This window comes from Geotrypetes seraphini, chromosome 3 (assembly GCF_902459505.1).
Source record: "Geotrypetes seraphini chromosome 3, aGeoSer1.1, whole genome shotgun sequence".
Lineage (NCBI taxonomy): Eukaryota > Metazoa > Chordata > Amphibia > Gymnophiona > Dermophiidae > Geotrypetes > Geotrypetes seraphini.
In genome coordinates, this window is record NC_047086.1 from 28,056,756 (window position 1) to 28,071,531 (window position 14,776).

At 47.8% G+C, this 14,776-nt stretch overlaps 1 protein-coding gene across 1 annotated transcript; it reads left to right on the plus strand.

Moving 5' to 3' along the window:
* Positions 1–3,813: 3,813 nt before the first annotated feature.
* On the plus strand, positions 3,814–14,443 carry PNRC1 (proline rich nuclear receptor coactivator 1). The gene is made up of 2 exons (XM_033939036.1): positions 3,814–4,549; positions 13,287–14,443. Exons 1-2 carry the CDS (start codon positions 4,097–4,099, stop codon positions 13,728–13,730), a joined length of 897 nt encoding a protein of 298 aa, XP_033794927.1. The 5' UTR covers positions 3,814–4,096; the 3' UTR covers positions 13,731–14,443.
* The last annotated feature ends 333 nt before the right edge of the window (positions 14,444–14,776 follow it).

Consider the following 14,776-nt stretch of genomic DNA (forward strand, 5'->3'; position numbering starts at 1 on the left):
AAGCTCGTTACAGGCCGGGACATAGAAGGAAAAACGGCTGCCGCAAAATCGAAGCCCTTGGGCTGCGTCTGAGCGGCCTGCCCCGGCAGTCGGACGGAAGATTGAAAATTTTTTTTTTAAACTAGAAATAAAAGAAGTAAAGTAAGAACAGTGATTCGTGAAGAAAAAAATACAAACCGCGGTTCAGAGAAGGCATGAAGTAACGAACTTAAACGCAGAGATTCAAAGATGGACTTCTCGGCTCCGCGCAAAATTGAGAACTGAGAAGACGCTGGGTGGGAAGGCACTCGTGCATGTGCGGTGCGGTCGACTCAAAACTTCTGGTTTCTTCAAGCAAGTATGCTTGCGAGCTTCTGCATCCGGGCTCCGCTGATGAAGTCACCCATATGTGAGAATAGCCTGCCTGCTTGTCCTGGGATAAATATTAATATGTGTGTATAAGAAGGTATAATACAAATAAATATATGATATAGGTATGTACAAGTAGGTATGTGTAAGCAGGTTGATTAATTATATTATAGGCGGAAATAAAAAAGAGGATTGATTATGGTTTAAGATGGCTGTATTAAGAATCAACACTCAATAAATAAGCAATGTAAGCAAGTCACTCGACGAAATCGCAACAGTAACAAGACTTGCAAAAGAATAGGTTTGAAGTTTTGATTTGTACCCTCAGATACCTGTGCTGTTGAATCAACCAGTGATTTTATGACAGCTTGTTACAGGTGTGTGGATATCATTCATCGGGTACAATCATTCAGCATATTCATACTATGTGCACTATAAATAAAGTGAATATAAAGTGCTAAAGTAAGAATTATAAAGGACAGCACTTATCTTTAGAGAGCTGTCTTTGCCCAACGGGACCCGTTTCGCCGTAAGTTCGGCTTCTTCAGGGGTTGTGTATAAATGGGCAGCTCTGCTCATACTTCTGAAGAAGCCGAACTTACGGCGAAACGGGTCCCATTGGGCAAAGACAGCTCTCTAAAGATAAGTGCTGTCCTTTATTTATAATTCTTACTTTAGCACTTTATATTCACTTTATTTATAGTGCACATAGTATGAATATGCTGAATGATTGTACCCGATGAATGATATCCACACACCTGTAACAAGCTGTCATAAAATCACTGGTTGATTCAACAGCACAGGTATCTGAGGGTACAAATCAAAACTTCAAACCTATTCTTTTGCAAGTCTTGTTACTGTTGTATTAAGAATCAACTCAGAAAACGCTAATTCTGTATTGTAACACCTTTACAAAAGCACAAGTATTGATTAAGGGTTAATAATGTATTGATTATGGTTTAATAATGAAATGCAAACTCTGTATTGTAACACCATTACAATGCTCACATAAACCGCTCTGAATTTACTCCCCTGTCATTAGCAGCGATATAGCTTTCAATAAACAATAAACATGATAGAAAAATAAAATGTCCAGGCAACAAAGGTAGAAAAAGTGTTTTATTTTAAATTTAACAGGAATGTTACCTTTGGGATATGTTTATTACAGATCTTTGTATTGTGTTCAGTGGTATAGCAGACAGCAGATGGGGGGCGGAGAGAGAAGGTTGGGCAGTGGCCCTGAGTCCAAAATGGATGAGCACCAAATTTTCTTCTTGTCCTCCCCATGCCCCATTGCCCAAATGCAAAATATACTGTAAATTATTAAGCTGATGGGGAATCCTAAAGTCCTGCTAGCTGAAAATCTCTTCCTCCAGTCTATTTGCCAGACCGCTGCAGCTAGTGGCAGCTTGGGGACACTGCTGCTAGCTGCAGAAGCTTGGAAATTTCTGGCTGCCAGACTGACCAGAGGAGGTGGTCTTCAACTGGCAGGGTTTTGGAATCCCCACTAGGAAGTGAGGTGGCTAATTTTAGGTGATCCTGAGCCCAGGACCCCTGTGTGTTCAGTACAAAAAGTGAGTATCTGATCTTACTTGGGGTTCACAGTTGTGTATTTGGAAAAGGTCTGTCTGTGTTTTATGTGTGAAGTAATTCAAAGTAGTTTTTATGTGTAGTAGTAATGACAGGTGGGGAGATTAGGGGAAGGGAAGAGAGGGTATCAGGGGCCCTCTTTTTAATTTCTGCCCTGGGCCCCAGCATGTCTAAAACTGGACCTGCTTCTTTGCTTGGTGTTTCCAAGTTTATTAAGTATTTTGATTTATCGCCTATTCAAAACTCAAGGCGATGTACAAGTAAATAAAAGTTTTTGGTAACATACTTACAATTATTAAATTAAAAAAATTATAATCTTATATATACATATTACAGTACATTTAGAGGGTATTTCTACAAATTATAATGAAACAAAAGGAAAATTATTTAATGGTTACATTCAGTATTAAAATCATTAATTCAGGGGAAAAACAATAGGAAGGGAGACGAAGACAATTGACCTATTAATTAAATTAAGAATGTGAAAAAATTAATCATTAAAGACATCTATAAATAGAAAACTTTTAAGTTCAGACTTAAATTTTGCCAGGTTTTTTTCTTGTCTTAGGTACAGTGGAAGGTTGTTCCAAGATTGAGGGGCTGTTATAGAAAAGATTGTGTTACGCCTTGTGTTAATAACTTTTAGTGAAGGAATTACTAATAGGTGTTGGTCTTGAGATCTAAGAGATCTAGAGGTAGTGTAAGGTATCAAAAGTCTAAATATAAAGGCTGGAGTTTTATGTTCTAAAGCTTTAAAGATGAGTAAACATTGTTTAAATAGTATTCGATGTGCTACTGGAAGCCAGTGTGCTTTCTTAAGTAGGGGTGAAACATGATCAAATTTTTTGGCTTTATAAATTATTTTAATAGCGGCGTTCTGGATTATTTGTAATCGCTTAAGCTCTTTCTGTGGCAAGCCTATAAATAATGCATTGCAGTAATCAAGTTTAGAGACTACAAGGGAATGAATTAAGATATTCAATGATTTTGCACATAAAAATTTTGATACCGATCGAATCTGACGAAGTCTATAAAAAGTAGATCTTACCACTTGACTTATGTGATCATGGAAAGACAATTTATTGTCGAAGGTTACTCCTAGAATGTGACAATGTACTGGAATAGGGGCACAGGGGGATCCCTTCCCTGAAACTCCGAGGCCCGCTCTTTCCCCTTTTAGTTGTCCTCTTATGCCTGGGTTACCATATGGCTCCAGAAAAAGGAAGACGGATTGAGACATCCGAGTTTTATTTCTACTGAAAGCAATGGAAGTAAGGAGGACAGAGACATCTGGGTTTTATTTCCACTGAAAGCAAAGGAAGTAAATCCCAGATGTCTCAATCCGTCCTCCTTTTTCTGGAGCCATATGGTAACCCCACATCTTACCCTCTCCTGAAACAGCACACTGCCCTGAGCTGCCCGGTATTTTTTACCATTGTACTTTTTTAATTGAATTTTCATGGTTTTATATGTCAGTGTTTAATAAATTATCTCCAGAACATCTGTATCCACAGTTTTTGTTTTCATCGGTGGATTGTTTTCACTGTGGATCATTGGGTCGCCCCATTTTTCTTTGTAATGATTCTTACCATTTTTTTTCCTTATTTATTGGTGGACTAACACAATATTTTCTTTTCATGCTTTTTAATTGTTAACTGTTTAATAGGGGAACAGATGGTTCCCCATTTTTGACAAGACAGAAACATTTTCGTACTTCTACGCCCGCCCTTAACAATTCCGTTAGAACAGCAGCTACTAGTAAACATCCTTCACCCCTACTTCCTACGCTTCCAATCAGACACCCGCCCTGCGAAGGGGCGGAGACAGCGAAGGCCGCGCCCCCTCACACTGCGCATGTACGTGAGGAAACAAAAACAGGGCGGCGCGGCAGCTACGTTCTCAGATTCAGCAACAAAAACAATTGTGGCCAGCTGGGTTTTGTTTCCGCCTAATCCGACGCCATCTTTCTCGACACCACTTTCTTCCTGCAGGTCCTTTGCTCAGCGCACCCCGGGCTCCTGAAACTGACCGTACGGGTTGCGAAGTTCTGCGGAGGACGAATCGCCGGGCCGTTCCCCAGGCAGAACCGACGGCCACGGCTGTGGCTGTACCCCGGAGGGGGAGGCGAGAGTACTGCGGGAGGAGCGTTGGGCTCCCCATGGTGACCGGCACGGCGCCCCTATTTAGCCGGATACCGCTGGCTGAAGACTGGGGAAAGCGGCATCCGCCGCCAGCGCTATTGCAGCGGCTCCTTGAGGATAGCATGAACGAGAAGAGAGAAGGCAGTGCCCCCCCGAACTGCCCCAAAAGACCCGGGATAGCGCTGAAGAAAGCCCGGCGGAGGAAGAAAGGGAAACGGTCCCCCGCGGGATTGCTGCCAGCGCGTTATCACTGCCACCCGCTGCACCAACACCGCCCCGGCCTGGCCAAGAGGAGCAACCTGGACCCGGGACAGGGCGGTCCGCAGTCTCGCGCCAGCGGCGTTGAGCACGTCTCCCCCAGGACGGGCAGCGGCTCGGCGAGGACAATAGGGGAGCAACCGGCTGGCGGCTCCGCTGGCCCGGACGAAGGCCCGCCCCGGGCCGCGCAGTATAAGCAGCTGAGAAAAGAGGTGAGCGAGTTGTTTATGAAATGTGCCCCGCTGCAATTCTCCCGTTCCGTTTTAATACGGACACGATTCCGGTTCTAGGGCCCAGGGAGCTGAGATCGGTGGTGGTCCGTTAAACGTAGGGCGCCCCCCCCCCCCCCCCCCCGAACAAAGACCGAGACGGAAGAACGACGCCGTTAATGACAACACTCCTAATAGAATAGTATGGGCGTAGGTTCAACTGTGCTACAGCTAGCAAATATGGTGAGAGATAACGAGAACCTTTGGGAGGAGGGAGTGTGCCTGAATGTAAGAGGCTTGAAGTAGGGGGGTAAAGAGAAAGGAAAGTAGATGGGCAACTTATAGCGCTGTCGAGTATCCCAAACCGACTGAGAGAGCTGGGGGGGGGGGGGGGGGGGTGAGCGCTGTTCGCCAAGCTGATTGGTTCGGCGTAGGCAGCCAATGGGAGGAACTGCAGCGCCCAGCAACAGAACGGAATTAGAATGGTGGCGGCGTTCCAGATGCATTTGTGGGGGGAGGGGGGCTGCTGCTGTGGCGGCGCTAGTGGTTTGTCTGGGTCGGGAGATAAGGTGCGCGATGCGCAGGCTTCCGGGTGGGTTGATCCTAACAAATGGGGAGGTTGTACACCCTCGTCACGCACTTTATCGCTCTGTGTGGTTCGGTGTGACCAAAAAAAGCTTCAACATCTTTAGATGTGTAGACTTGACACTGGTTAACTTCATCTTTTTCTCAAGTTTTGTTTTTTTAAGATCGTATACAAGGAGGAACGTAACTGACAATAGCATTAGCCAACCAAACTGTTAAACTTGTATATTCTTTTAATTTTTTTGTTTACAGTTAATTTAAAAAAGTGTCAGCACTGTATTTCTTCAGGAATGAATGCTATTTGGGTGACGATTTGTTACTCCCTCCGTCCTCAAAGTAGGTGAGGGAGGGTGTCCTTTTGGTTTCAGCTCTTCTAAGTATCTGCATATGAAAGATTACACTGTGTATAACATCTTGCTATTTTAATTATTAGGTGAGTCCCACAGCATTTAATGTAGCAAAGACCAGGGGTAGGCAATTCTGGTTGAGAGCCAGGTCAGGTTTTCAGGACATCCACAATAAATATGTATGATATGGATTTGCATGCCTCCTTGAGATGCAAATCTATCTCATAAATATTTATTGTGGATATCCTGGAAACCTGCTCTGGCTCTGGAGGACCGGAATTGCCTATCCCTGGCATAGACTAAAGTCTAGATGCCCCAATGAGGGCCTTAGGCTCTTCCCTGTGTATCCTAGGATGGGCAGGGGCCTAAAACCCAGATTGGCTCAGTGACGCTTAAGTCCCCTCTCAGGGGGGCATCTTTTAAGCCAATCAAGACTTAGGCCCTTCCTACCTGTCATTTTGGATAGGCGGGCCTGCAAGGAGAGTTAGTCAGTTTGGCAAGGAGGAAAAAGTTGCCAGCAGGAGAGAGTGGTCATCCCTCTTGCCTCTATTTTAGTTTGGGGAGGGGCGTGATGGGTTTATGGGGACAGATATTACGTGTGTATGCGCATCTGTGCCATTAAAAGAAAAAAGCTCCAACAACTGAGTGGGGATGGGATTACAACTGCCCTCTGCAAAACTCATTTGCATGGGCAGCTGTTTTGAACATCGATTGCTGTTTAGAAATTGACCCACAGAAACCTGCATGGTCTTAAGGACTATTATCCCAGGACAAGCAGGCAGTATATTCTCACATGTGGGTGACGTCATCCACGGAGCCCCGACGCGGACAGCTTTTCAAGCAAACTTGAAAGAAATTTCAAGCTTGCTATGCTGCACCACGCATGTGCATGCCTTCCCGCTCCACTAGGGGGCGCATCCCCACCTCGTGGTCCTCAGTTCTAAAGTTTCCGCGGAGCCAGAAGCCCTGATCTTTTGCTTGTGATATGCCTTCTAGCACCGTGGCTTTGTTATTTTCTTTTCAGAGTCGCTGTGCGCGTTTGTTTTGTTGTTTTCTTATATACAGTATATTAAAAAAAAAAAGACTTCCTTTTTCAGCATCGTGCTCGGCATCCGGGGGTCTCCCGGATTGCCGTGGCCTTTGTTTTTCATGTCCCAGCCCTTGTCCGGGTTTAAGAAGTGCACCAGCTGTGATCGGCTGTTGTCGATCACCGACCCCAATCGGTGGTGCATCCTGTGCCTGGGGGCTGATCATCCCACTGATTCGTGCCCCAGGTGCGCGACTTTCCAACCCCGAGTGCTCCGCCGCCGCTGGGCTCGTATGGCGGACCTGTTTGTGGTGGAGCCGACCGCGGCCTCGACGTCGGCCTCTGCCTTGACCTCGGCTTCGGCCCCACACCGGCTGTCCTTGGCCTCGAAGCCCTCAACTTCGGGCCCGAAGTCTTCACAGGGTAAGTCCTCGCTTCTCTCCTCAGGTGCCACTCCGGCAAAGAAGCCATCCTTGGGGACCTAGGTGGGACATGGGAGGGGGCGTCGTCCTTGGCCCCAGTCCGGTCCTCCAAGTCGGGGCATGTATCCGCTCCCAGGGAATACTCGGTACCGAGGTCGCCCTCTGTGGAATGTACAGCCGCCCCGGATATGCCGTCCATGATGGCGGTCCCAGTCTTTCAGGACATGCTCCGGGCTTTAATTTCGTCGGAGCTGTCCTCGGCATTGGCCCACTTGCAGCCTCCCTCGACTTCGGACCAGCCTGAGTGAGGTATTGCAGTATCTCGGGGCAAGGTGCGCCGGACCCGGCGGCTCTCGTCCTCTGAGTCTTCGCCCCGGGCATCGGGCCTTTCCTCGCCCTCGGGCCGGCCTCGATCAAAGCGCCGATCTAAGCGTCCCTCGTCCCCACTTCGTCGATCGTCTAAGCGTCCCCGGGGTTCCCCCCCCCCCCCCGATGGTCGAGGCACTCCAGGTCTCTGATCTTTCTCTCTCGAACCCGCGGTTGCTTCGGTCGCCTCCTCGGTCTAAGGGTTCGTCCCGGGGCTCTCGGGACACTTCTCAGAGGCGTCGGAGAGTTTCGATGCCCCATACCCCGAGGTCTTCCCCGAGGGGATCCTCGGGGCCTCGGTGGTCTTCGACCCCGGCACGTTCCTTGGGCGCTGCCTCTTGGGGTTTTGGTCACAGTGCAGGTCGTGAACCCCGGTATTCTCGCGAAGCCTTGCCCTCTTTTTCGGTGGCTCGCTGTTCCCGCTCACCTACCCCGACGGACGACCAGTCCGGTGCTCGCCCTTCCTCGTTTTCGAGGTTTGTCCTGGATATGGGGCGGGCGTTGGATTTGGATCTTAAGTCTGGCTCCAAATATACTAAAGAGTTCCTGGCGGAGATGGATTTGCCTTCCCCGCCCCAGGAATCTCTCCGCCTTCCCTTAAATCCGGTGCTTTGCCAGGCTTGAGGAACCTGGAAACCCCGTACGCTGTTACTGCGGTTCCATCTAAAATGGAGTCAAAGTACCGTACGGTGCCCTGCCAGGGGTTTGAGCGGGCCCAGTTATCCCACTAGTCGTTGCTGGTGGAGTACTCACTTAAAAAGTCTAACCCTTCCCGGGTGTCTGCGGCGGTCCTGCCGGGGCGCGAGGGCCACACTCTTGACAAATTTGGACGGAAACTATATCAGAACTCGATGATGGCCAATCGAGTTCTGAATTATTCCTTCACTTATACCTCCTATCTCAGGCAGTTGGTGAAGTCTCTGCCTGCCTTTCTTGGGGTTTTGCCGGATTCTCACCGGGACGACTTTGGGCAGTTGATCGAGTCCCTCTCTCAGCTGCGTCTATCTTTTCCATGCTACTTACGACGCCTTCGAGCTCACCTCCAGGGTATCCGCGTTCGCTGTGGCCATGCGCCGGCTGGCGTGGCTCCGGATTGTAGATATGGATCCTAATCTTCAGGATCGCCTCGCTAACCTTCCCTGTGTGGGCTCGGAGCTCTCTGAGCACGAAAGATCTTTCGCGTCTCTGCTGCGGTCCAAAGCGAAGCCCGCCTTTCCTAAGACCTATCGGGCTCCGCCTCGGCGTAACCCTCAGAAGACCACTCTGGCTTTCTTGAGACCGCCCCTTCGAAGGCCACCTCAGCAGTCCCGGGCGCAGCAGAAACCGCAGGCGCCGGCCGCGTCTAAGCCTGCGCTGTGTTTTTGACGGTCTGTGCGGTTGGGGGCGGGCCCCCTCCGCACTGTCGTCGTCTCCGGGCATTTTATCCCGCTTGGACCCTTATCACCTCAGACACTTGGGTCCTCAAGGTCGTTTCCGAGGGTTATTCTCTCAACTTCCGGGAGGTTCCTCCCGACAGTCCGCCCGGCACATGTCCTTCCAACAAGTCACAGCTACCGCTCCTGTTATCGGAGGCCAGGGCTCTTTTGCGCCTCCGTGCGGTGGAGCATGTCTCACTTTGTCAGCAGGGCCGGGGGTTCTATTCCCGATACTTCTTGGTTCCCAATAAGACCGGGGATCTTCGTCCTATCCTAGACCTCCGGCGGCTCAACTAGTACCTTGTCCGGGAGAAGTTCAGAATGCTCTCCCTTCCGGTTCTGTACCCGCTGCTCGATGGAGGGGACTGGCTGTGCTCCCTCGATCTGAAGGAGGCTTATACGCATGTTCCGGTGCATCCCGCCTTTCGCAAGTACCTGCGCTTTCAGGTGGGGGAGTTGCACCTCCAATATCGGGTCCTCCCCTTTGGACTGGCTTCGTCCCCTCGAGTCTTCACGAAGTGTCTAGTTATTGTCACGGCGGCCCTGCGGTCCCGGGGCTTTCAGGTCTTCCCTTACCTCGACGACTGGTTGATAAATGCGCCTTCGAGGGAGGGGGTTATTGCAGCGACCCGACAGACTATTTCATATCTTCAAAGTCTGGTGTTCAAGGTGAACTTCCCCAAGTCTCAGTTGTGCCCCTCGCAGTCACTGCAATTCATTGGAGCCGTGCTGGCCACGGTTCAGCTTCGCTTGTTCCTGCCTCGGCCCCGTCGGGAGGCTCTTGTCAGACTGTGCGAGCAGATTCCCCTGAGGTCCTGGGTCTCGGCCAAGCAGCTGATGGTCCTTTTGGTTCACATGGCCTCCACCGTTCATGTCACGCCGTTCGCCCGGCTGCACCTTTGAGTTCCTCAGTGGGCCTTGGCGTCCCAATGGCGGTAGGATCGGGACCCGATTTCCCGTCTTGTTGCCGTGACTCCTTCTTTGAGAAGCTCGCTCCGTTGGTGGACCGTCTCTTCCAATCTTTCCAGGGGTTTGCTCTTTCTCGCTCCTCCGCATCACAAGGTCCTGACCATGGACTCTTCGGAGTATGCGTGGGGGGGGGGGGGGGCGCACCTCGATGGTCTTCGGACCCAGGGAGCTTGGTTGGCGGCGGATCACCTCTGTCACATCAATCTGCTGGAGCTTCGAGCCATTTACTTGGCAATAGTTGCTTTTTGTCATCTGCTTCGGGACAAGGTGGTCCTCGTTCGCACGGACAATCAGGTGGGCGATGTATTATGTCAACAAGCAGGGGGGTATGTCCCTGTCTCTTTGCAGGGAGGCCCTTCGCCTGTGGGATTGGGCGTTCCGCCACAACGTCTTTCTTCGTGCAGTTTACATTCAGGGAGACCGCAATTGTTTGGCGGACAAACTGAGTCGTCTCCTGCGGCCGTACGAATGGTCTCTTCATTTTCAGACTTTACGTCGGGTGTTCGAGCGCTGGGGGACTCCTCAGATAGATCTGTTTGCTTCCCCCCTCAACCACAAGTTGCCTCTCTTCTGTTCCCAGATATACTCGCCAGATCGTCTCGAGGCGGATGCTTTCCTCCTGGCTTGGGAGGGGAAGTTCCTTTATGCGTTCCTGCCTTTTCCTCTGATTTTGAGAATGCTGGTACATCTCAAGTCGACTCATGCCGATCTGATCTTGATTGCGCCTCGGTGGCCTCGGCAGCCCTGGTTCTCCCTGCTTCTTCAGCTCAGTGTCAGGGAGCCTCTTCTTCTACCTGTTTTTCCTTCTCTGCTGTCTCAGAGTCGGGGGTCACTGTTGCATCCCAATCTGCAGTCTCTTCATCTGACAGCTTGGTTCCTTTCCACCTGATTCCTTCTCTTCAGTTGTCCCAGTCGGTGCGGGATGTTTTGGAGGCCTCTCGTAAGGCTTCTACGCGGCAATGTTATTCCCAGAAGTGGACTAGATTCACTTCCTGGTGTGCTTCGCATTCTATTCATCCTTTGTCTGCGACTTTGTCTTCCATTTTGGATTATTTGCTTCATTCGGGCCTTAAAACGAATTCTGTTCGGGTTCATCTTAGTGCTATTGATGCCTTTCATCAGCAGCTTGATGGCAAGCCCATTTCTGTTCATCCTTTGATTTCTCGCTTTATGAGAGGGCTCTTCAATGTCCATCCTCCTCTCAAGCCTCCTGTGGTTTGGGATCTCAACGTGGTTCTTGCTCAGCTAATGAAGCCTCCGTTTGATTCTCTGGATAAGTTTCACCTGAAGTTTCTTACTTGGAAAGTGATCTTTTTGCTTGCGCTCACCTCTGCTCGTAGAATTAGTGAGCTGCAGGCTTTGGTGGCGGATCCTCCTTTTACTGTATTCCATCATGACAAGGTGGTTCTCCGCACTCATCCTAAATTCTTGCCCAAGGTGGTATCTGATTTTCATCTCAATCAATCCATTGTACTTCCTGTCTTTTTTCCCAAGCCACATTCTCATCCTGGAGAGGTGGCGTTGCATACTCTTGACTGTAAGAGGGCGTTGGCTTTCTATCTTCAACGCACTCAGTCTCATCGGAAGGTTCAATTGTTTTTGTCCTTTGATCCCAATAGATTGGGTCGGCCGGTTTCCAAGTGCACCTTGTCCAATTGGTTGGCGGCTTGTATTTCCTTCTGCTACGCTCAGGCTGGTCTCGCGCTGCGGGGTCGGGTCACAAGGTCCAAGCGATGGCGGCTTCTGTCGCTTTCCTCAGGTCTACGCCTATCGAGGAGATCTGCAAGGCTGCCACTTGGTCTTCGGTTCATACCTTTACTTCACACTACTGTCTGGATACTTTGTCCAGGTGCGACGGCCGGTTTGGCCAGTCGGTTTTGCGTAATCTGTTTTCCTAAATTGCCATCTTCCCACCATCCCTTTTTTGATTGGCTTGGAGGTCACCCACATGTGAGAATATGCTGCCTGCTTGTCCTGGGATAAAGCACAGTTACTTACCGTAACAGGTGTTATCCAGGGACAGCAGGCAGATATTCTCGCAACCCACCCTCCTCCCCGGGGATGGCTTCTTTGCTGTCTATGTGAACTGAGGACCACGAGGTGGGGTGCGCCCCCTAGTGGAGCGGGAAGGCATGCACATGCCGTGGTGCAGCATAGCAAGCTTGAAATTTCTTTCAAGTTTGCTTGAAAAACTGTCCGCGTCGGGGCTCCGTGGATGACGTCACCCACATGTGAAGCCAACCAGGGGAGGTGGGTGGGTTGTAAGAATATCTGCCTGCTGTCCCTGGATAACACCTGTTACGGTAAGTAACTATGCTTTTTCAGTGCATCTAGCCCTAAGGCCCCAGTGCAGTAAGTGCTGGGTAAAAATGCTGTATTTAAGCTTCAGCATGCAGCACTAACACTGAAAAATGTTTTACACCTGATGCTGTAAACTAACAGCATGCAGATTATGGTGGCTTCTTCTGTATACATGATTTAAAAATCACTTCCTTGGCTGTTTTAATACAGAGGGGGACATTTAAAAACAAAGTCCATGGCATCAAGGAGCCTCCATAATGGTGGATTGGACCCTACTTAGGCTAATTAACCAGTTACTATGATCTGGCTTGGGGAGGCATTCTGAAGAATGGCAAGACCTGATAAGTTGGCCTATTTAGCAGGCTGACCTGGCAGTGGTGGGTTTTAATGCTCTTGTAAATCACATTGGATTATAATATTGCAATCAAATTTTTAAATAAACTTGAAATGCATCTACAGCAAGATTGCCTGCTCAAATCATGAGTAAAAGCTGTGAAACAAAAAATCACACATTCAAATGAGGTCGGTGGACAGCAACAAAGATGCACTAAATTTGCATGTGCCAATCACTGGTACTAATGATGGTCACAAGCATTCCCCCCAAAACACAACAGAGAGAGATGTTCAATCTCACCCCCCCACTCCGGCCACCTCCTCCCTTTTACCTCTAAGCCAATAACCGGAGGGATGTGGATTCCCTCCTCCCAGCCTGCGACGTCCATAATGGGCCATGGGAGAGGCCTTAACTTGGGCCGATCAGAGCCTCGGGCCCCTCCCCAGTTCATCCTAAGATACAGTGTGGGGGGGGAAGGCCCCTTTTGGATGATGCAGACAAGCTGGGAGGAGGAAATCTATGTCCCTTAGGTCATTTCAGAGGTTAGGGGTTTTGTGTGGCTGGGGGGGTGGCAGCAGGCGTTTAGTGGCAGTGGGAGAGAATTGGCACATCTCCTGCTACAGGGGAGGGGTGTTGCAAGGGGAGAGAATGAGCCTCTCTTCCCCCTCCCCCTGCATCACAACACAGCTTTCTTGCCATCTGACCAGTCGCTTATTTTTGTAGCCAAAAGTCGATGCTGCTTTTCAAAAATGGCTCTGCCATTAAGAATCCACCAGAGCCCATTTGCATGTCATTGTCAGACTGCTAGAAAGCTTGCTCTTGACAAAGATAATCTGCCTATAAAATGGGTACAGGCTAAATCATCAGTAACAGTTTAAAGGTGTTAAATTTGAGAATCTGGGTCTTAAAGATTCATGCTTTTGGTAGAGGAAGGATAAGCTTTTTTTAAACTTTTTTTTCCTTTTTTTGTATAGGTATTAAAAGCAAAGATGGGGAAATTGGAAAAAATGACCACTTCTCACAACCATCCTGGTTACAGTATCCAGAGATGTGAACAACCAAGCTTACACAAACAGAAAAACAAATGTTGTATACCTCTAATTAAAGTTACATCAGCAAAAGGGAATGAAAATAACTGTTGGCAGAATACGATGACATTTGAAATGCTTCAGAAGCAGAAAAATCCTTTAAATAATACAGAAAATTTCATGAATATGAAGCTTAAAAATTCAGTTTTTCTCAATGAATTAGGACAAAAAGAAAAGAACTATGCTGGAGCAAAATTTAGTGATCCACCATCTCCGAGTGTTCTTCCAAAGCCACCTAGTCATTGGGTAGGAGGTACCATAAAGCATTCTGATCAGTCCAGGGAGCTGATGGCAGTCCATCTGAAAACTCTTTTAAAGGTCCAAGCATAACTGTCATCTGCAGCTCTAGTGTTTTGTTTTTTTTCAAATGTCACTATGTTTAAGGAAAAAAAAAAAACCCTTCCATATGAAAATTGGACTTTGACCTGTAGAATCGGGCACCATGACTGGAATTTTTTTTCCTTGTAAATTAAGACCAGTTATGTATTGTATTTTTTATAGTTGTAAATACTGTAAATGATGTAATGTGTAAATTGTTCATATGTTGAGAATTTTTAGTTTTGTTAAAAAATGTATTTTGCTGTGCTTTGGCGGAAGGTGGTGGTGTAATTGGTAACAAACAGGACTAAGTTTGCAGAAATATACCTACAGTAATGGACTGTGTTGATCCCAAGTTATTTCAAGAATGAGATTTAAATGTGAACAGATTTTCATCACTGCAAACAGTTGTAACTTGTTGCACAATCAAGGTAAAAGTTGGAGCAGCATGTCTGAATTTGAAAAAACATGGAGCACTGAAGTGAAAATTGTGCAGCATTTCTAAGCCTCCACATTTTTATCAATGTGACAAGATTTTAAACTTAAGGACTGGATGTAATCAGTTTGAGACTGACTTTTTTCATCACATTCCATGTCCTAATTGTAATTAAAAAAAAAAAAAAAATTCCCAAAACAAACACACTTAGAAAAATAAATTAAAATTCAAGAAATTCCCATCATATTATGAATTGGCAACTACTAAATAAAGACATAATTGGACTTCCCTTAACTATGTGTTATACTTATGTGTAAAAGTGTCTCTCCTCTTAAGTTGCTTCATGGGGTGGTAAACAGCAATGGCTCTGGGCTAATGTTTTCTTTTTACAGCCATGACGGGGTGGCCAACTTCTATGTGTGTTAGTTGAAAAGCAAGCTTACCATTGTAAATGCAGAGTACATTCAATGCCAGAAACAATTTTTTTATTGCTCTTATTCAACCCATTTAAAAAGTGGAGTTAGTGTCATAAGAATATAAAATGTGCTTTACTGGCTCAGATTAAAGTTTTAAAACACAGCATCCTGCCTAGGTCAGAAGTGGCCAACCATGACCCCCTTCC